The 23,360-nt window shown below is 32.2% G+C and overlaps 2 protein-coding genes across 3 annotated transcripts in view; one reads left to right on the plus strand and one right to left on the minus strand.

Moving 5' to 3' along the window:
- LOC141457107 (uncharacterized) overlaps nt 1-23,360 on the minus strand; it is a 28,961-nt gene that overhangs the window by 869 nt on the left and 4,732 nt on the right. The window contains exons 3-13 of the mRNA XM_074133637.1: nt 21,991-22,900; nt 20,468-20,686; nt 18,733-18,975; nt 17,127-17,281; nt 17,029-17,060; nt 13,320-14,409; nt 12,389-12,846; nt 6,645-6,720; nt 4,508-5,390; nt 1,969-2,190; nt 91-333 (exon numbers count right to left, since the gene is read on the minus strand). Coding sequence (XP_073989738.1) covers nt 91-333; nt 1,969-2,190; nt 4,508-5,390; nt 6,645-6,720; nt 12,389-12,846; nt 13,320-14,409; nt 17,029-17,060; nt 17,127-17,281; nt 18,733-18,975; nt 20,468-20,686; nt 21,991-22,900 — 4,531 coding nt within the window. The remainder of the gene's footprint in view (nt 1-90; nt 334-1,968; nt 2,191-4,507; nt 5,391-6,644; nt 6,721-12,388; nt 12,847-13,319; nt 14,410-17,028; nt 17,061-17,126; nt 17,282-18,732; nt 18,976-20,467; nt 20,687-21,990; nt 22,901-23,360) is intronic.
- Nucleotides 9,257-16,323, plus strand: LOC141456706 (cytochrome P450 9e2-like). Of its 2 annotated transcripts, none has more exons than XM_074132915.1 (4): nt 9,257-10,001; nt 10,881-11,231; nt 11,309-11,527; nt 14,824-14,987. In XM_074132915.1, the coding sequence occupies exons 1-3, from the start codon at nt 9,884-9,886 to the stop codon at nt 11,494-11,496; spliced, it is 657 nt and encodes a 218-aa protein (XP_073989016.1). In that variant the 5' UTR covers nt 9,257-9,883; the 3' UTR covers nt 11,497-11,527; nt 14,824-14,987. The 2 variants fall into 2 exon arrangements, with proteins under 2 accessions (XP_073989016.1, XP_073989017.1); XM_074132916.1 differs by lacking the exons at nt 9,257-10,001; nt 10,881-11,231 and adding exons at nt 15,572-15,762; nt 15,858-16,323 and having other exon boundaries at nt 11,370-11,527; nt 14,824-15,078.

The following is a 23,360-nucleotide window of genomic DNA, read 5'->3' on the forward strand; positions in this document are numbered from 1 at the left end:
AGTTGTTTTTCTAATACATCTAGGCTTGACAACCTACGGTTCTGGGGATGACCCAAAGTTATTCATTCTTTTTACCAACTATTAACTCACCTAAACAAGATCTTGGGCCGCCACCAAAAGGAAGATAAGTGTTTGTATTATATCCACTAACAGTGTCAAATCTGTGCGGATCAAATTTATGAGGTTCTGGAAAATACTGGTGATCCATATGAAGGGCTGTCAAAGGAATCGCTAATTTTTGTCCCTTGTCTATTTTTAATCCATCACTTGTCACATAAGATCTACTGCATGTTCTGAACAGAAATGGCAAAAGTGGGAAGAATCGCATTGTCTCTGAAAATAAAATATTAAACTGAATAAAATTGTTTAAAGAATATGGGAAGAAACAGTTTGAAAACAAGAGAAAGATGAGTTCAAAGTAGGAAAACCGTCAAATTGCAACGTACAATTTTTAGGATTCTTTTCAGTTAAACAAAATCAGAAATTATATGTAACATATTTGATTTCAGAACCAAAAATGTTTCATTTTTGTCTTTGATCGTGGTAATAATTGTGTGTTCATTTTTATTACCTTGGAAAATTTTGAATTATTTTAACATAAAGTGAATAAAGATCTGGATCTGCCAAGTTGGTAAGCTATTTTTGTTAAAAGTAACAATGTCCAATTTCAAAAAAAATCTGTGCAATTCATTTAAGAAAGAGTTTTAGTAGAAAATTTAGAAGCAAGAACGTTTTCTCCTTATTAAAATTTAAAGTATTGATATTGGGATAACAAAAAATATTAAATACTCAAAATTTAACTTTTTAAAACACAAACAATGTACTTATCTTTAAGATGCTATAGACGATTTGCTACTTAAAAATTAAATAGTTCATCATTCTATGTACAACTTTTATCAAACGATTGATCGATTCATTTTGCTTAAGTAAGGTCTGGTTATTGTACAAGCTAGCGAAAAAGTTGTTAACATATGAGAAAGAAAATTAATACTTTGTGTAACATTTCTTACAATCGTAGATGTTGAAAATTAAGGGGTCATTAAAGATAGATACCAATTATTGTGTTTTTTGCAGGATGGAGTCATTTAGAAATTATAAAAGAATGGCACAATATTACTATTAATGTACTATTTTGTAGCCCAACAATGAATAAATGACCAAAAAATTTCTCACAAGAAATTTAAGGTAATTCGATTTACTCTAAATTTTTCGGCAAAAAATAGTTACGTTTATTTAAAATGAAATTCTAATACAGAGGAGATTTTTATGATCTAGTTTCTAAAACAATCACAAAGATTTGGTTTTTAACAACTGTTTGGGCAGATTTATTTGGGCAATAGATACCGTATTGCAGTGCTAAATAAACATTTCTTATACACGGCACCAAATATTCGCCGAATTGTGGGCACACCAACATTATTAATATTTATTTATATTTCATCATTCCTTGATGTCGAATGTTTCCCATGTCAAAGTATGTCCGTATTTAAAGAGTTCGAAAAATATAATTAAAAATAAACCAAACAGGCTATGCGTTTTAAAAACGTAGTATAAACTTCCTGTTGAAATGTCAATTAATTTGGAATTCTCTCTAATTAAGCGAGATCAAAGGAAACAAAACAAACAACCTTTCAAAACTCCACCTAAAAAATTACATAAACTTTGATTTACTTATCAATGCCTCAAATGTATTATAATAAACAAGAATTCATTGAGGAAATTCTCAGTTTCCAATTTAATGAGGTCACTGATATACTATAACAAACTGATACGATACGTCTTAAATTATAATATTTAAATCTCAGACACTTGGATGGATCCAGAGGAAACAGGGCACTTGTTTAAGAAAAATCCTTAACATAATGGGGCTCTAAAGCAAAACGTTTGAAATAGAAATTGTGAGAAAGAAGAGGAAACAACCATTCAACTCCTGGCCAGGTTGGCGTGTGAAAATATAAAAATTAATACCTTGAATACATTGTTCCAGATAAACCATTTCTTTGATGGCCTCAAAGGTGTAACTACCGCCATGTTTGTTGAGAATATCTTTTACTTCTTTTCTAATATTTTCCTGTATTTCAGGATTTCTAGCAATTTCATATAAAGAAAAAACCATAGCATTGTTTACTGGATCAAATCCACCAGCTAGAAACTGAAAAGCTTGTCCAGCTAAAATATTATCAGTAATTTCTGAAACAAATAAATATTATTAAATTTCTAATTGCTTCAATATGGGCAAGAAAAAATATTATTATGCTTAACTTCGGAAGTTATAAAATTAGTAAATGAGCTTATAAAGTTTTATTTTACTGCCTTCCATTTTTGTCTTTTATTTATTTAACATTTTAATCACCTCATCGCAAAAGGCGACAATAATTATTCTACTTTAATACTATCAGTAGAGGCGCGACCGTTGCACAATTTGACTGGAATGCACATCATGACCACATGGGACGTTTAAGATTTCTAAGCATGATCATGTGCATCCGATTGGCTGGGTTTATGCTGCTTTCTTTCCAGGCAAACCTAGAAGTGCTAAGGATTTAAACATCTCAAATTAGAAGATGCCCTCATATCAGTCGTATTTGCCCCTTAATACTAGGCTTTGTATGTACTAAACATCAGATGAATAATATTTTTGATGAAGATCTTATTTATTGCTTAATTAATGCCGAGTACATATCAAGGGCTTAGGAGAGCATTAGACCTTTTCAGAAAGCTTTCATAAATATTAGTGTGACATCGCTCAGGCGTTCGACAGGGTGTGGCATGAGGGACTACTGTTTAAGCTGAGGGAGATTCTTCCTCATGCTTACTACCTTATCCTCAAATCCTGCCTAAAAGATCGATATTTCAGAGTCAACTGTGGAGCAGCAGACTCTGATATCCGTCTAGCTCGAGCTGGTGTTCCTCAGGGCAGTGTCCTAGGTCCTCTTTTTTACTCCTTATTTACAGCAGATATATCTTTGGTATCCAAATACCATTCTCTCCGCTATCTTATCTCCTCATTCTGATCCTCTTATCGCTACACGAACTCTTCAAACGCACATCAACCACTTACAGAATTGGGCTTATCAAATGGCGAATCAAAACTAACGTTACGAAATCAAAATATATAGTATTTACTCTAATACGAAAAATCCTACCTCCCATCATCTTCAACCAAACTCCTATACCAACTGTGGACAAAGTACGCAACCTTGGACTGCACCTAGACAAACGATTGACGTGGAATCCCCATACTAGACTGAAAAGACAAGAAACTGACCAACGCTACAAACTTCTCGCCAGACTACTTGACAAACGATCTTAACTCTACCTACAAAACAAAAGACTCTTGTATCTACTGTTACTGCGACCTATTTGGTCATACGGCATCGAAGTATGGGGATCGACTAAACGTTCCAATTCTTTACGCATCCAGACTTTACAATCAAAAAATACTACGAAAACTTCTTAACGCTCCATTCAACATTTCTAACCTCACCACTCATAATGACCTCAAAATCCCTTTCATTAACGACCTTACTAAAACAAGTTTCTTAAAATTTCATTCCTTTATAGCATGCCCATCCTAATCCTTTAATTGAACACTTATCTTCTTCTACATTACCAGGCAATCCTCCAAGAAGATTGAAGAGAAGATGGCCCCGCGTCTTACTCTCCTCATAACAGTACAATAGTTCACGTTAATGGAGTGTCGCCACTGGGTGCCATCTCTAATCTTCAATCAAGACATGATATTACACCATTTTTGCTTGTTACAACAACCGTTGCAGTCGCAAATTTCAATAAAAGTTAAAAAAAAAAATTAGTGATATACTTTTTTCTGAATTAGTGTTGTACAGACTTGGGTATTTTTAGAGTTTTCTGATAATCTCATTTTTGCCGAGATTTCTCTCTTCCTGAAACCTCTCTAAAGAGCCATGACGGTTACCAGATGTTGGGGGAAGGATATATGCATCCTTACGGGATGTAGTGTCTGGTGCTACCGAGTAGTTGCCTTTAACTGCCTTCTCGAATCTTGGATTTCTCTAGAGAGACTTTGAGTATATTAGGTTTTGTATTTCTACCAAAAAGAACTCTTTACAATTCAATTTTTGAATTCTGGGGTGTTTGTAGTTATTGTACCTGACTACTGGTTTCTTCTTTTCATAAAAATTTTCTGGAGAGCCTGGTTTACTTTGATCTGGAATATCTAAGGTGTGAAGGGCCTTAGGAAGTGGTTATCTCTAACTGGGGCATACTGGAGAGGTAGAGGTATTTATGCAGGTTTTAGAAGGGGATCTACTCTCTCTAGAAACCACTTGGAGCTTCCTTTCGAAAATCTGGTTGGCTCCAGATATTTCAAATGCAGAACCCTACTTCTTTTCCCCAATCTTCCGTAGAGGACCTGAGTGAGTGATTTTATTCTTCAGAATGCTGCAGGGTCTTCCCTGGCGGTAAATAAAACTTAATTGATTTAATATAAATCTATAATACTTAACTATTATTTAATTATACTTACCAATATTATCTACTGGATTAATTTCTTTATTCAAATCTTTCTTGTATTCTAAATATCCTTTTTCTTTTAAATTTAATAATAACTGCACAAAATCATTTGATTTTTGTTCGCAGTTGGTTCTTTGAACGAGTGTTTTTCTAATTAATTCTCTCATGTAACGATCTACATGTTTTGGCATAAATGTCAATCCTAATACATTAGCCAGTTTTTGAAAATTCATTATAATTAAAATTCTAAATATACTCAACGGCTTGATATCAAATATAGATAATACCATTTCAGAAAATATCCTATTGGCAGTTCTATCCAATTTAATGCCAAACACACAACTGGCGGTAATATCGGCATTGTATATAGACAAAATATCTTTTATGTCTATATCATTTTTCAAATTGCTTCCAATGTTATTTATTAATTCATCAGTGCATTCTAACATTTGATTAAACATTTGTTTCAGTTTATTATTGGTGAAACATGTATTTAATTTGTATCTTAAAGAACGCCAAGTGTTTCCTTTTAATTGAAACAATGTGTAGGAAAGCAGTCCGCCGTCATCAGCAACAGTTACTTGATCTTCAAAATGATTAAAATCTTTAATTATTATTTTTTCAATAAGATTTGGATCGCGTAATATTAATATTGGTTCTAAAAAGTTGTAAGCACCAACAACTTTTTCCTCTGGGTATGACCAATAAGCCTTACTGTAAACATCGGCCATGGAAGATTTTAATAGTAAAACAGGTAAAAAGTTGCCAATTAACGGGATTGGTTTTAAAAATGCTACTTTCTTCTTTTTCCAAAAGTTATACTTATCTAGAAGTCTGATATAAACATAATACATTAATAGTACAACTGTTACAAACAACAGAGCAGAGATTGTTACCTGAAAAAAATAATAATAAAAATAAAATGAAATAGCTTTCGTATTAAATGTAAATTGTTTAAAATAAATAAGTAAAAAATGAAAGTAAAGAAAAACAAAGAAAAACACTGGCCAGAACAAGCAAAGTTACTGGGAGGAATTTTCCATTATTAATTAAGTTAAACAGAGTTTACACACAAATACAAGCGGCATAATTAGGTATAAAGTAATTTAATTAAATGTATATATTTTTTAAAAATTCAATCACTTATGATGCCTTTCTTGCTTGTTGTAAGATGGTGAAATATGTTAACTTATTTTATTAACAACAAACTGTTAAATTTAAAAAAAAACCGACAATGAACCTTCAACTTAGCTTTGTAGTCCTCGGCGTTCATTTTATATAACACGCAAGTTTTAATATTGAAGATGAGAATATAGCTGAGAGAAAAATAGTGGTTCTTGTTGAAAAAAGTTTAAAATTCTCAAGGACAAGTATTCTTTTTTGGAAGATGCTACCAGCCCATCTTTTAAGAAGGTGCAAAAAGTATTTTAACTTCTACAATAATAACATTATTGGGTAGAAAAAAATACTATTTTGTGTTGAATCATTAAACATCACCAATTTAATATTGCAAGATTACTTTACTCAAATTATATGAATGTTCTGTTATTAAATCTAATTAAAAAATATTCTGTAATAGTTTTTCTTCGATAATTTCGGGTAGATTATTAACTCGTGCTTTTTTATTCATTATTATAATTACACGTAGAAACAAGGTATTCTTTTAGTCTGATCAAAAATTCTAAAATAAAGTATCACATTTGTCACCAAAGCAGTTTTAAAAATTGTTGAATTTGACTTTAAAATGGTTGAGTTCTAGAAGTTGAATTTGGAACAAGACACAAAAATATCTTTTTAATTTGGAAATTTTTCTGTATGCTAATTTTTACAGAAATTCCCGCAGAAAAACTCAGTAAATTAAAATTAAAAGCAATAGATTTTTTTTTGCACCCATGTTAACACATATCAAAATTTCCAATTGCCAAGTTAAATTATTATTATTTTTAAATATTTTCTAAAAGGAAAGGACCATAATGTTTAGTTTCAGGTGGAAAATAATGTGTAGCATTGATGCATATCGTACCCTTTCGGTAAGAAGAAATAAACAATATATTAGCGATATGCTTGGTAATGCTAGTGATTGTTTTTGCCAATAATGCACTTATCTTAGTGATATATCAATCCATCTAATTGACTAAATTGTCACTCACCATTTTTATTAGTCTTTTAACAAATGAAGAGGTGTGATTAACAGATAAAAAACACCTGTGACACAACACACACCAAATAAACGATCAAACATATTTTGATAACACGGCCTCGAATGAGATTTCGCTGGCACTAAATCTGGCAATACTCCAAGCCGAGTGGGAGAAACAGCAGATGGTGGGAATTTTATAATCTCTTTAGTTTCCGAAAATATTTTAAACTGGCCAGTGGGAGGAACAATTATTCGCACGCACACAAAAAATATATTGAAGTAAAACCTGAAACGCAAAAAAATTAGTAACATTGATTAAAAAGAAGGTGAATATAGTAAGGAAAGTCACAATGGTTGAAAGAAGTAAAAATACTTACATCGTACTTTTATGTCTAAAAGATGAGGTGGATTTAGAAAGAATAACTAAGGAAAGTAAGAAGTATGATCAAGAAAAGATAATAAAAGCGAGATAAAAATGGAGAGATATTGAAGAATAAGTTTTAGACCAGAGCCTGACCGAGGAACAGACAAAGAATGAAACTGGCAGGAAGACGTTATAATGAAAATTTTGAGCAGGCCGTCTCAATAAAAAGCTGAGCCTCAACCTTAGAGCTGTTAGAAAAAAAGCATCTCCATACTAGAGCAGAAGAAAATACAGAATCAGAAACATAATTGATGATAATACAATAGAATGAAATAAACTAAAACAATAATTTTATTGTATTTAGATATTTGTTTTCTAATATAATAATATTTTTATACTATCTTCAAATATAATATAAATATAATAGATATAATATGAAGACAATTATGAAGAAACCACTTATTCGCGCTTTTTGATGGTGGAAGCCTATTAAACTTTGAATTTAGCTGGTTTCAATTTTGAAGAATTGTGCAACTTTGCTGACTGTTAATTGCTATATGTTGTGATCTACAATTAAAAAAAAAACCTGATAAAAATAAATAAATGATAAAATAATAATAATAATTTTTTTTAGAATGATGGATTGCTAAACCGATAAGAAAAGCATGAAATAAGTTATTGGTCCGCATCACAGATCAAATAAAAAAAGAATACTAAAATAGTAAAAGTAGATGTCAACGCTATCTGTGAAGGGTAAACGAAATTACGGTTTACTGTAACATTTATAAATTTTATTTGTATGTCCGTACATTATGAATATATTATTTTATTTATTTTAAATTCCGTGAAATAGAAACACTACTATTCAAAAGGTGAAGAAACAATGAAAACTTATAACTAATGTCATGAACCTACAAAGATTTTTATTTTCATCATAAGCACCTTAAATAAAATTAATTCATTCCAGCTTTCAAAAAAACAGTATTTTTTCTTTGATTTGTTTTTGGGGGAAAAAAAAACAAAAAAAACGCTTTCAATTCGAATCTAAAGTACATCCAATATCCAGAAAATATAAACCTCCTCTCTCATTCCACAAATTTTTCCAGATTTATTTTTAGCTCAAAGAAAGCTAATATGCGTAACTCTGAGTATGTACTACAGTGGTGAACTTGATGATTTAATTATTATCATGATATAGATATTGTAAATTATAAAATTTAATGCATATTTCAATGTTTATGAATTTTTTAGTTACAAATCTCTGAATTACCGAATTAATGTTTACAAGTTTCAGCTTTTGTGATGATGGAGCTACAGGTAGGGCAGTTCTTTTAACTTTAGAACACTCGGTATTATACGTATTAGTTATCACTTTTGTTGAATCATTTTTCATTAACAAAAAGAAGAAAATTATGAGTCCAAAGAGAACTCAGATGTTAAGTTTTCTCTATCTCTTTGTATTATACCAATATATTAAATCTTTTCCTAAAATGTTGAACTATAAACTGAATATTGAACATATTTAGTCCATCAAATTATTGATGTGAATTAATGACCACATTATTGGCCTGTTTTAACAACATTCTGTTATTATTATTTGTTGATTTAAAGCTGATAAGGATTTCTTCTAGCAGGAATTATGTACAATTCTTGTAAAATTCATACAAAAAGTATAAATAAACAAAAAATGAAGAGGAACTTTAAAAACTACTTTTCCTGAAGGGCACAAGTTAATCATGTATAAAGTAGCCTACAGAATTAAAAAATATATTATATATCTACGTTGTAGAAACAATGAACATCTTTACATTTGAGTTTGCAATCGAAAATTAAATTAGGATGCTTCCTCTTTCGTTTCATTCGATGAGTAAAAATAATATATGATCCAGTTTTATTATAAAGTTAATGTAATAATTGACATTTAAAGCATTGTTATTTATTTAAAAAAAAAAAAAAATCGCACTTGATACTAATGAAGTTTCTTATTCTTTTTCCTTTTAACACATCATTGTTTTACTTATTTTTTAATTTACTTATACAATTTTTTCGACTGTTTCATTTATTTAGGCTTTGGCTGTTAATAGAAATAATATATATTGGATATGTTAAACAACCATCTAACATATATACAGAATTACTTAATTTTCCGCAATACAATTAACATTGAAAACAAAATTGAAGCTTTATAATTCATACAATGAAGTGCCCACACTATCTACGTTGGCAGATAGTAACCACTCCCCCATCCAGAACTTATATAATATCAGTTGGTTTTGAGTGAGGAGTGACTATTCAAACATTTGTTGTTGGTTCAAGGCTACATCTTAGTGCTTGGTATAAAATTGTTGTACTAGTAGTGTTAAGTGAGAGAGTTTTTGTTTAATTTTGCCGGTAACAAACGTAGAACGCAAATTTTTATAGAAATGTATTCTCTGATTACTACATCCTGGATTTTTGATATAATAATAATGGTAACTCCACTGATATTGTTCTTATTTTATAAAATGAAAAAGAATTATGACTATTTCAAAGACAGAGGTATGCCATATTATAAAATAGGATATAAAAATGTAGTAAATTGGAAAGTATTATTTTTAAAAGAGACTATAGAAGATTCCATAGATAAAGTTTATATAAAAATGGCTGGATATAAATATGCAGGACTTCCAGCTGTTTTTGGAAAGCCATCAATATTATTATTAGATCCAGAAATGATTGAAAAAATTCTAATTAAAGATTTCTCATATTTTCAAGATAGAATTAATTCTAATTTCGATTTAAAAGTTAATCCATTACAAGAGAATCTTTCTAACTTAAAAGGGCAAATGTGGAAGACATTGCGTTCTAAATTGAGCCCAACTTTTACTTCTGGGAAATAGAAATGGATGTTCAGCCAAATATCATCTTGTACAGATGTATTACTAGAATATTTGAATGAAAAAGCTACTGGCGAAGACTTTCTAATAAGAGACATAATATCGTGTTACGGATTTGATATTATTGGTAACATTTATATTTTTAAATTAATATTTTATCAACAAAAAACCTTAACCAATTAGCTATTCATAGTGATACTTACTAATTTATTTATGGAATATTTACTAATAAATAATGAGCCTGTTGATTTCGAAGCTTAAATTCATCATTAAGCTAGCAATTAATTAAATTTAGGCTCAACGATTACTTTTTAAATTAAGGTACCTCCGACACCTTCACAGAAAGTAATATCTCCACGTTAAATAATTTAACTTTTCTAATTATTAGAGTTAACTAATCAGTTTTATTGTTTGGGTTGTATGTGGAAATGGACGCTTCAATCATGCTCATTATTTGTTTCTTACCAAATTTTAAATAATTTCAGAATCATTAAATTACATCATATAATGTAAAAATTATAAAACTGTCTTCAAGCTATTTGACCAGAAAGACTGGTATGCGGTTAGGTCCACAGTGCTAAATAATATTGCTGATTTATTGCAGCGCGCATGTTTATTGCATCCCTAAGCTCATTTCTTACTTTCATCCATCACCAGAGATGATTACACAGTTTAGTGTAGAGAATTCTACCTTCACTCGTGTTTCCGTCTCACGCTCGCACTTATAGATTAAGGATAAAAAAAAAATACTTGCTACGATAAATAAATTGAACGACTGGTGAGATTCAGGTTGTCTTTGTAGAAGAAAAATTCCTTCCTTCCAGGAGCATTTTATCAGAGCTTTTCAATACAAAAATACACATTACAAGAGGAATCTGTGTATTGGGTGTCCCCGTTATACCTTCTTGTCACGGTGACCTAGGCTTTCAGATCCTCGTGAAGTCCAACCATATATTGTTGAATAAAAATGATAAAATATAATCATTGTTTTGTTTGTTTCTTTTAGCTTCGTGTGCCTTTGGCTTAGATGCTCAAGCACAAAAGAATCCTGATAATGAATTTAGGAAAAAAGCCACCCGCTTTTTTAAACTGAGCGTCCTGGTGATGATCAGAAACACTGTGTCTTTTCTCTTCCCAAAGTTGGCCAAAATACTAAAACTCAATCTAATTGATCCAGAAATTTCTGAATTTTTCTGTACATTAACAAAAGAAACATTAAATCAACGAAAAGAAAGTGGAATAACAAGAAATGACTTTCTACAATTATTGCTTCAACTAAAAGAAAAAGGTTATGTTGAATACGAGGCAAATGAAGCTAGCGAAGTGGAAAATAGTGATTCCACTAATGAAAAAATAGGTAATTATTTGGATACTTTCTTTATATTGAATTTATTTTAATTTTATTTTCTATTTAAAACTCCTATATGCCTTTAGAATTTACAGATGAATTTCTAGCTGCCCAATTGTTCATATTTTTTATCGCTGGATTTGAACCAGTTACTACTTTAATTGTATACACTCTGTACGCTTTATCAAAAGAACCTGAAGTACAATCAAAAGTAAGAGATGAAGTAATGAAAGCAAAAGAAAAATTTGGTCTTATCACTTATGATTCTTTATAGGAAATGACATATTTGGAAACTGTAATGGCAGGTAACTTAACTAATTTATATTTAAATTTTAATCTAGGTGAATCAGTTATTCTTTAGTTATCAGTTAAGCAAGTATAAAGCAAATTTTATTACTTTAAAAGTTCTGTTGAAAACTTTTATTGGTAAAATCACTTCTTTTTTTTTATTGTAGTATTGTAACAACAATACTTTGATCCTTTAGATCTGCTGAAAAGTCTTCTTCAGCCAATCTGAGTTTATTTTGGAAGGTTTGGGTTTATGAAGAGTTTTTAATTAAATAATAAAAATAAAAATCACAATTTTTTGAAAGATTATTTATGTTTTAATGCTCTTCTATTATGAAAGTTTCTACGTTTGGTAAGTAAGATGTTAACCAAACAAAAGGCACCTAGGCATTTTTGTGAATGATTGCAGTTATGAATGTAACCAAAAAATTTAACTTTAATATTGTTTTTTAAATTTAATATTATAAATTTTTATGAAAAAAATCAAATTATCTTACCATATTACTTATGCATTTTTGTGAGTGGTCTTCGGTAAATTCCGACAGGTATAACTAAATGCTGAAAACAAACGATGACTTGTCTATCTTTGCTGCAAAGTGGTCCGTGAGTTAGATAGCTTATTCAGAAGCTATTGTCCGAGTCTTTTGTGGAAGGTGCAAATTTACTTCAACTTTAATCAATATTCTGTACTTTTTCTAAGTATCTGTCTTATTTTTTTATTTTTATTTTTTAACGCCAAGCCGTTTGTGCTCAGTCCATTCGGCTTCTGGCAGCCCAATATAATTTGGTCATAATGGCTTTATTGTCATGGATATTTATATTTGTGCTGTCGTTCGCGACGACATCTATCAAGGCGTGGCAGACCGGGAAGTGCTGACTATCCATTTCCTCCTCTTGCAGACACAGGGGACATAGGGCTGTCCAGCACCCCAATCCTGTGCAAATGTTTCTGGAGGTAGTCATGCCCTGTAGTCATACGAAAGCATGCCACAGCCTCCTTTCTTGCAGCTGTTACCGAAACAGGATTCTCAAGCAGCGTCCGCCACCGCTTTCCTTCTGCTTGATGCTGTTGGGTCCTTTTTATTTCTTCATTATAAGAAGACTTAACTACTTTTTTAACAGCGGAGAAGGCGAGTGGTGTGTCGGGTTGCTGCATTTCGGCTCCTCTGCGGGCTAGCTCATCTGCTTGCTCGTTACCCGTTAGGCCGCAATGACTCGGCACCCATTGGAGCACGACACGAGTTCCCCGCTCGATCAGAACAGCTATGTGGCTTCTTGCTATCCCCACCTCCGAGTGGTCAGTGTAGTGTCTACTAGAGATTGCCAGTATTGCAGCCTGGGAATCAATAAAGAGCACTATTTGGGGGTTATCTTTTTTGTCTTCTATTAATTTAGCCAGAGCCATGGAGTTAGCTTTGACCACCCCATCAAAATTAGTGCACATCCTACCCACTGGCTCAGCCAGCGTGAACTCTCGACAGTACACTCCGGCCCCTGCGTTATGGGTCGCCGCTCGGGCGGAACCATCTGTGTAGATATGTATCCAGTCCCGATCCGGGTATGAGCTAGCGCTCGGGGACCGCCCCTAAAAAAAAAAAAAAAAAAAAAAATCCAGTCCCGAGCGGGGTATCGGGAGTGTATCGTCTCCAGGGCCAACGCTCTCATTTCCTGCTCGGAAGTTTGTTCCTTAAGAAGCGGTTGCATAAGATTTAGCCTTGCCTCCGCCAAGTGTCCATACTGCACGCAGCTGCGCTCAAAAGGTTGTTTTCTGCCTAGATCCAGGCCTCTTGTTGCTATGACTTCGCTAACCTTAACAGCGAGTGGTTTCTGGGTTTTCAAGCATTGGGCGGACGACTCTTGCAAATCCCAGTGCTTTATCTTCAGCCTTTTTACTCTTTCAGAGAGGTTTATTGCAGAAATTTCTCTTCTGATTTGAAGGGGTTCTATACCAGTCTGAATCTCCATAGCCGCAATGGGTGTTGACTTTGCGGCTCCTGTGATCAACCTTAACGCCTTATTTTGTGGAAGATCCAACGCTTTTAAAGAGTTATCTGACGCAGTCAGAAGAACTTCCTTCCCGTATTCTATAGTAGGCCTGATATAAGTCTTATAGGTCAGAGTCATTAAATCCTGGTTCGCGCCCCATTTTATTCCCGCCAATCTCTTTAGCAGCCCCAGCCTTCCTTCTCCCTGCTGGACCAACTTGTCAATATGTTTTTTCCAGCCTAGCCTGCCATCCATCTTAATACCAAGGTACGTGGCAGAGTCAGTCTGTGGGAGTATTTGATTATTAAACTTTATGTGAACCTGTTTCTTAGTTGTTGAAAGTGTGAAGACCTGATATTCTGTTTTAGAGGTGTTAACCTCTAGTTTGTTGTTTGTAGTCCACTGATACAGCGTCTCCATCGCCTTGTTTAGATTCGACTCAATGGCATCTACATGGCTGCTTGTAGCCCAAATCACAAGGTCATCTGCGTATAATAACACCCTGACCCCGGGAATGGCCTCCATAGCTGCAACAACATCGTTAATCATTAGCGAGAATAGGGTAGGGCTAAGAACAGCGCCCTGAGGGACTCCCTTTCTCGTCTGCTTGAATGGGGAAAGAGACCCGTTATATTTTACCCGGATGTATCTCTGTGCCAGAAAAGAGAAAATGCTTTTGTACATGTTTCCTGCCACACCAATGTCTCTGATTTTTTGAATCAGTCCTTCCCTCCACACTTTATCAAAGGCTGCCTTGAGATCCACGAATGCCGCTACTGTGTTCTGTTTTCGGTGGAAACCATTTTTTATCTCTTGAGACAGGTATGCTACCTGCTCCACAGTGTTTCTGTGCTTTCTGAAGCCGGCTTGCTTGTCAGAAATCAACTGTCGTTCTTCCAAGAATTCATGCAACCTAGATAGCAGTAATCGTTCGTACAGTTTCGAAAACATACTAGTAAGGGCAATAGGCCTGCAGTTTTCAGGTCTGTTGGTCGGCTTACCCTTCTTGGGGATGGGTAGTATGTCAGCCTTTCGCCAGACACTTGGGATAACTTGTTCCCAAACCTTATTCATAAATCTTAGTAAAGTGCTCCTTGCTGATCCGCCAAGGTGCTTGATAAATTCAGGAGATATATTATCAGGTCCGGCACATTTCTTAATTGACATCTTATCGAGGGCTGTTTCTAACTCAGCCCAGCAAAATGGGGTGTGAAAAAGCAAATTAGTATCTGTCTTATTCATTTTAGCTTATTTCTAATCAGGTAGAGAAAAAAATATCATCTCATCAATTTATTAATTATCCTCTCTTCCTTTATTATTATTGTAGAAACTTTAAGACTGCATCCGCCTGCAAGATTATTGATAAGAAACTGTACCAAAACATACACTTTGGATGACGGAAATCAGATTGAAAAAGATACTATGATACTTATTCCTAATTATTCAATACAACGAGATCAAAAATATTTTCCTGATCCGGAAGAGTTTAAACCAGAAAGATTTGCAGATGGTGAACAGTTATCAATACGCCAGGGTCGTGGCATTTATCTTCCTTTTGGTGATGGTCCTAGAGTATGTATTGGTAAGCATTTTAACTTGTAAATATTAAAACAAATCTAAGGAAAGGATTAGCTCAGTTTTAGTGCTGTGTTCTGAGATCTCGGGTTTAAATCCAGCTGGGTACCGATAATTTCTTTTAGTTAAGAACCTTTACTTTCCTGGTCAATCGAGTTAGTGTTGAGGAAAAGCAGTGAACCGAGAAGGCACCAATGGTCTCAGTTACCAATGTTTCACCAATAAATAGTTCCTGCTAAAAGGCAACCTGGGAACACAGCACACTAGAAAAAGCTAGATTTTATCATTTCTCGTTTCAATATCACTACCAATGTGATTTCTTTTTATGTATATGACAGAAGTAGACTTCATAATTTGTTAACATATTATGTTAACTGTAATTTTCATGCTGTTTATCCAGCCACATGAAAGTAATTTTTGACGTAAATATCTGCTTGTACAGTTAATATTTCCTTGTTTTAAAATGATAATATTATTTTAAAATCCATTTATGATTTTAGCAAGGAGATTTGCATTATTAGAAGCAAAAATGGCTTTAGCAAAAGTTGTTGAAAATTTTCAAATTAATGCTAGTTCTAAAAATATTGAACCATTAAAACGTAATCCAAAAGAAGCATTCATTATCAATCCAATTGGAGGTTTATGGTTAAAAATGGATAAAATTCTTTAAAATAAAAGTTTGATTATTAAGGTGAGTGTTTTGGCCAGATTTTCTAAATTGATAAATAATTTCCTTATGCATACTGTTCTTGTAGCTAGTTTTTCAGAGATTTTTTTTTTTTCTAGATCTTCATTGCAAAGGTATTTCTCATCCATTTCTTCTCAACAACATCCAAAAAATATTGCTGAGAGTTTTAAAATGATGTATTGTAAACTAAGTGACAAGTCAAAAATATCTAGGCTGCATGTACATGAATGGGACAAATAAGTTATAGATTTAATTTCTGACCTGCATCCCGATCCGGCCCTTAGTGGAACAGAGCTCCACTTTCCACTTTTGATTGTTTTCTTACGACGATTGACCTTCCTCTCTCCGCTGAAGTATTTGAACTTATAAATTGTGCTATTACTATTATTATTTTTATATCAAACTTTTCAAGATTCTTATTTAGGGAAAAATTTCAAATTAAAATTTTGAGTATATAAGGGTGACATTTTAGCCTGATCCACGGCTTCATGCGACTTATGCTGAAGGATAGATGTTCTTATACGTCGTTGAAAGCGCTTGAATTTCCTCAGAAAGCTTGAGAAGTTACCAGAAATTGGATGAGAATAAAACCAACTAGAATCTTCTTGGGAGATCCTTCTTGTTCAAGGTAGAGAGAGCTTTGGAGGGAAGTGATCAACCTGATTCTACTCATATTCAGACCTGCAATAAAATTCTTAAATACATTAAATTCCATTACATTATAACATAATAAAGTAGGTAATGATTAATTTTGTTATTAAAAAATACTTATATATGCAACTGTCATACATAAGCAAGAATAACTTTTACATACACAAGCTATTTAATTTAGGAGAAATAATAATTAATTATAATTTATTTATTTTTATAACTTAAATTCAAACAAAAATTTCCAGATTATTTCTAAAGTATAATTTTATTTTTTATGAAGCTACACCCAGTGATTCTACATTTTTAAAATCTAAAATACTTTTTCTTTATTTTATCGACATTTAGGATTTCTTATTTTTTATTTTGATGCTTTTTGGCTTTCACTAACCACTGCTATGAGCAGTGTAAAATAAACTCTGACAAAACTTGTACTTGCCTATAAATATACATACTTATTTACATTCACTCATCCTAAACCTATTATAACATAGAAGTACACTCCAACTTTATAACCATATAATAGATGTACTCATTAATCATGCCGAAATATTACTCATTCGTTTGTTAATGAAGAAAGATTTGAAATAATTAAATTATATTTGATGAATAGGAACTTACAAGGTTACATCAGATAGTTCAGTCACAATTACCTTTATTCAGAAAGTAAATATTAAAGAAAAAAAAATATGCCGTTTCAACATAAATATTTAAACTTCAGTTAGATTGAATAAAACTTTTTTTTTCGGTAACAGTATGAATGATAATTTGGTCATTTCTAAGGGAAGTTTCGTTTTAGGGCTTAAAGTGAATTTGAAGTTTTCTATTATTTTTGCCAATCCCAGTTTTAGTTCCAACATTGCAAATCTAAGACCTGAAAAATTGGTACATTTTGTTAGTAAAAAGTAATACCTTTTTTTTATGTTTTTATTTAAAAAAAAAAAAAAGTTACAAACAAAGAAGAAATATTTAGATGTTGGAGAAATGAAAATACAAATAATACAAATTACCAAATTCAGTCACTTATTTTGGGATTCAGTTTTTTAAAATCTCCAATAAGAAGCTGAATAAGCTTAGAAGACTTTATGTAGTTTGTTGTGAATTATGAGTGAATTTAATGATGCGGCAGTTATAAATTATTTAAGATTACATTAAGCAACATTAAAGAAATAAATATTTACCGACTAGAATTGCGAAAGGTAAGTGAGAAATAACAGCATCCAAAATGTTGAATATAGTTTTTTAATTGTATTTGTAGCAGTGTGCTTATTGACAATATGGAAAAAATCTAGCTACATATTTGTGAAAGTGAATCTATAAGTGCCTTGCGTACTTACCAGAAGAGATCGAGCTTTTAAAATTATTTTCATTTGACAATAATAATATAAATATCGATTAATGGTGAAGGCCTATAATTGCTTGTGGTAAAGTAAAGCAGAAGTATATGAAACAATAAAATGTTGATCCAGCCTTGAGTTTTTGGTAAAGGAATACAAGATTTACCTATTAATTTCACTATTTAAAATAAGTAGGAAACATGATAATTCTAATGGCCCTAACACAGAAATATCCTTAATATGTTTCAATCTTAAATAGATTCTTAATATAATACAGTACAACTTTTGTAACTTGAAAACACAACAAGAAAATACGAGCTCACAATTTCCTACAAAGAATTCTAAGATAATTTCTAATATTTAATTTTGAAAGAGAAACAAGTTGTTGGTAAACCTCAACGCGACATTTTGTGATCCTGACCCGAGTGAATATTTGGACAGATCTATTTGCGGTACGAATTTACCAATGAGTTCAGTTTTTTCCAGTCGTTTAGTCTCGAGCATTTTTTATTTTTATGTTTAAGTAAATTGATGTTGATAATGAATGATGATTATCGCAGATGATGTCCAAAGTATAATAGCGAGTTATTATTTCGAAGATTTACTTCCAAAAACCTGAATACTTACCTTTGATTTGTCGTTTAATTTTTCTGAAAAATAGTTGTAAAAAAAATTCTTTCCTCCAAGATTTTGCAATTTATCAACTGAATTGCCAAGAAGTATACACAGCAGAACTATTTATAATTTAACTCCATTTAAACAAAATTGTTGAAATTGCTGTGATGAGTCTCTTTGACCCATGTGTCACCATTTTGTTGAATTTCCCACGTTGAAGGATAAAAATCTTAGCTAACATCTTTTACCGTTAAGCAAAACAACTAAAGTATTTTCAATCAACTTAATCAATAGCTGAGAAGTTGACTATGGAGATTTCGACAGGTGATTACTTGATAAATACATTTTTAAAAAAATATTCAAATAAACTAACCTATGCACATCCTAGGACCATCACCGAATGGTAAGTAGGTAAAATTACTTTTTGAAGTGTTTGGTGGTTGTCTCTCTGGGATGTAAGCCTCAGGGTCTGGAAAGTGTTGAGGATCTATGTGTAAAGCAGATAAAGGTACAATAATCTTTTGGCCAGGCTCGATTTCCAGTCCAAAATAAGTTGTATAAGTTTTAGTACAACTCCTCATCAGGAATGGCGTTAAAGTGTGCAATCTTAAGGTTTCTGAAAAATAGGTTTGCAATAATATTTTATATAACTGTTTATCGTAATAAATGCTACATTATGTCATTGTAGTACATCACAATCTCTTATCTATGTACTTCAAGTGATTAAAGAGGTTTTTTGTTATGGAGATATAGGGAAGATGTTGCTTGGAAAGAGGCTGCAATGGTGATCATGGTGATTGCAATAAGCAATGGTGGTGTACAGCGAGTTGGAATGGATGTCGAACTTGACAGTACCGCAAAATAGATGTACAGTTTTTCCGTTGGAAATTTGTGAAATCAAATATTAACCATTCCGATGCACGTCAAATGCACTTCTAGCTGAGGTTTAACACTTGCTTCGTCAATATGAAATCCTACCTCCTTGTTACTTTTAATATTTGTTTCATTTTTTATTTATGCAATACCACTAATTTTACTCTTATATTTCAAAATATTAAATTTTAATTATAATACATTTAAGTTATTACATTTAATAACCTTTAAACGGCATGGTTTCTACCGTCTGCCGGAGTTTGAAACATTATTATTATTATATTATATATCTTCGAAATATTATTTACACAATTAGGAAAAAAAAGTTGAAATTAATAATTTTACGTTAATAGAAACATTTTAAATGCAGATTTGACTAAGAAAAACAGGAAAAGAGAGAAAATACATGAATTTTCAAAAGTTCATTCACTTTCATGAATGTACAAAAGCTCCTCTCAGATGATTACAAAATCAAGAAACAGGTTCATTGAGGAATTTTCCTCTAAACTTCCATGAATGAGTTGAGGCCAATCTATACCATTCATCACGTTTACGAATCTTTCTATAGAGAGATATCTTTCTCCAAAAACTGCCAAACAAATAGGTGACAGGTCAGGGCTGGTAGCAACAAAGTGGAAAGTATCCTCCTTCTCCTCAAGATCACATAGAGGGCATTCTACACCGGACTGTTGTTGGTCATAGGACTTATAATTAAGTTTCATCAGTTCTCCTCTCAATTTGAGAGCCCAACGAATAGAAGATAAACTATTGAGAGTGTCTACCCCCTCACTGAGTAAATTAGCACATCTCACGTCATGATCTAACAATTTATAAATTGGATATCTATAGAGCTTGCTCTTTCTTTAAATTTATTTTTTGCGTTCAACCTCACTTGGTCTACCAAGCTCCCAATCTGAGTCTGAGAACTGAGGGTGGCGCCATCAGTTGTGCTAAAATTGATTGACACTTCATATTTACCAGCCAAATCCCTCCATCTACCAGCCCAGGAGATACCTTCTTTTATAACTTCCTCAGCAACTATCCGGGGATATCTATGAAGATCCATACTCAGAACTTTTCCTATATACCGGGCATGAAGTTCAAAGGTATGTACAAAAAGAGGATTTAGTCCCGTCTCCAAGTGTAAAATATACGAAGGAGTATAATTAGGAAGCTGGACAAAGAATACTTGTTATGAATTAATATAATGTTTAATCAATAAAGAGATTAATTACCCTGTATACATTGTTCTAAGTACGTCATTTCCTTGATGGCTTTATACGAATATCCTCCGTGGCTTTCTAGAACTTGTTTTATTTCCTGTCTGGCCTTTTCTTGAGTTTTAGGAAAACGAGCCATATCAAACATTACAAACATAATTGTATTGAATAATGGATCAAATCCGGCTGCTAAAAACTGGAATGCTTGGCAAGCTAGTATCTCATCTGTGATTTCTGTGAATAAAAAAAATTAAAAGTTGCACCTTGAATTCTAATAAAGAAAATCAATTTAAACAAAAATTAAACGTTTTACACCATTTCATTAATTGATTTCGGTTGTGATTATATGACATCATACACAATATTCTTTCGCTTTCAGTGCTGCAAATATATCGTATCTTGGATATGTTAGTGATTTCCGAACTTCTAGACTGAGTAATTATAGTTAAACGAGAACTTAAGGCAGATTGAATACTGTCGATCTGAGAGTCACTTTATTTTCAAAAAAAAAGTATGTACATGACTAACAGATTGTGTTGAGTGTAACTGATCAAGCTTTGGTATCCGATACATTCCGAGAAAAAATAGCTTCACTAGATTCTTGGTAATAAATAAGACAAAACTATTCCAAATGTATTTTACTAATAGTAAATACTCTTTTAGTTAAAAATTAAAATTCAATTGACAAAAGGCGTAAACTAGTGAATTATCAAAAGCTATAAACTCCTAATTGAACTATTAAAGGACTTGGAAATTAATGCGAAATTAATCTCATAAATTGGAGTCATTGGAAGAACTCACTGATGTGCAAAAATTATTTCAAAAGTGGCAGTTAATTGAAAATCTGCACGATTGCAATCCATTCTATAAGAAATAAGTTTTTCTTTTTCTTTTTTTAATTTATTTGGTAATTTACAATCTGTCAGTCAGTGTATACAATATATAACCACGAGTTAAAATATATTTGGTGCGTGAAGAACAGAAGGAGAGAACCTAGGGTACTGATGATGACGATGATCTTCAGACCTCAAGGAAGTTCTGGGGCCACTGGCGTTTCAGCCAGCGTTGATGGATTATTCAAAATAATAGTAGAGGTAAGAGACTATTAGAGCAATTAGAGAGCAGTAAAGAACTTTTGATAATTCGTCTCGGCAAGTTGTTATACGAATTGGATGTTGTGGCCGTTAAAAGAAACAAGAAAATTATTGGTGAATAATAATTATTTCAACTAAAATGTTGTTTGTTTATGTAATATTAATATGTTAATATATGTTTAGTTTATAAGAGGTTTATGCGTTAACCTTCATTAAGAAGAGGCCTCAGCCTTACCGGCTGATTTGAGCGAATTAATTAAAGCTGTATTATTTGTTAAAAACTTTAAATTTTTGTATAGCTCAAAAAAATGGCTTATTTATTTATTTTTTATAAAATATTGTCTTAAATAAATGATAAAAACGCACTGAGCATTTAAATAGTTTGTTAGCAAAAATGATGTTACGATAAAGCCTGTCATAATCAAATGATATAGAAATACCTACCAACACTTTCTGTTGGTGGTGCTTCATCCAAACCTAGAAAAGCGTCATCTTCATCCCTTGTTTGAATCTCTATTACACCTTTTTCTTTAAGTTTTACTAAATGGTTAAGATAATCGTTTCTTTGATTTTGTCCACCAATTCGTTGATCAAACGTTTGTTTAATAATTTTTCTAAAATATTCTTCTGTATCTTTTTTCAAAAGTTTAAATCCAAGCATTTTAGAAATTTTTGGCGCTAGTGCTAACATTACCATTTGCATATATCTACCTGGTGACAAATTAAAAATTGTGGTACCCTGTTTTGCAAACTCTTCTCTAGCAATGACATCATTAATTTGCACGCCAAACACTGTATTAGCAATAACGTCTATTGTGAATGTTATTAAAGCATTTTGTACTTCATAATCTTGATGAAGGTGCTTTTTCATTAAATTAATCATTTCTTCACTACAATCAAGCATACCATTAAATACCATCTTTAATTTACCACTTGTAAAAGCTGGACTCATTTTGTATCTAAGAGAACGCCATTTTGTACCATTCAATTGGAAGAGACCACTTGAAAATAGTCCTTCATTAATTATGTTACCGTGATCTACAAAATGCTGAAAATCTTTAACCAAAATCCTTTCGAGAAGTTTTGGATCTTTTATAACAAGTACAGGTTTCATTAATTCATACAATCCAACAACTTTTTTGTTTGGAAATTTAAGGTAAGCTTCTTGATATAAATCACCCATTGAATATTTCATTAGAATTACTGGCAAGAGATTTCCCAATATTGGAAGCGGCTTCAAGTAGGGCACATTTTTGCTCTTCCAATAAGATAGTTTTCGACTTAATAAGATGTACCAATATGTTATCAGTGTTAGAGAACCAACAACCAAAGTCCAAGTAACCACATTGAAATCCTGTAAACATTTAAAGCATTACTTTAACGAAAAATTGCTGCTTAATCTACCAGGAAAAATAGAATGTTAAATTTTCTTTGGAAAATAGAGAAACAAAACTTTAATCGACAGCTCAACAGAAATCCATATTCTCGCTTAGTGGTTTTAAGGTAAGAGAATAGTCCAAGTAATAATAATAAAATGGAAGCAAAGTGATTAGCTCAGTGTTTAGCGTATTGGATTTCCACTGAATGTAGCTGCAAGTACTTAAGTTTATTGCTCCTAGAAATTTCATACAGCTCACTGTCGAGTGATGGACAGCGCTGTCTTTATCGAGAGAACTCTATTCTGAGGTTGGCAGTACACTGAAAAAGCTTCAGTCTTTTAAACATTTATTAAAAGTAATTATTTCATCTCATTATTTGAAATTTCAGAGGTTTGTCAAAATAATGGAATCGTTAGGTGGTGGTCGAATTTCCTA

This window comes from Rhodnius prolixus, unplaced genomic scaffold (assembly GCF_049639745.1).
Source record: "Rhodnius prolixus isolate KJV_2025 unplaced genomic scaffold, Rpr scaffold_10, whole genome shotgun sequence".
In the NCBI taxonomy this organism is placed as follows: domain Eukaryota; kingdom Metazoa; phylum Arthropoda; class Insecta; order Hemiptera; family Reduviidae; genus Rhodnius; species Rhodnius prolixus.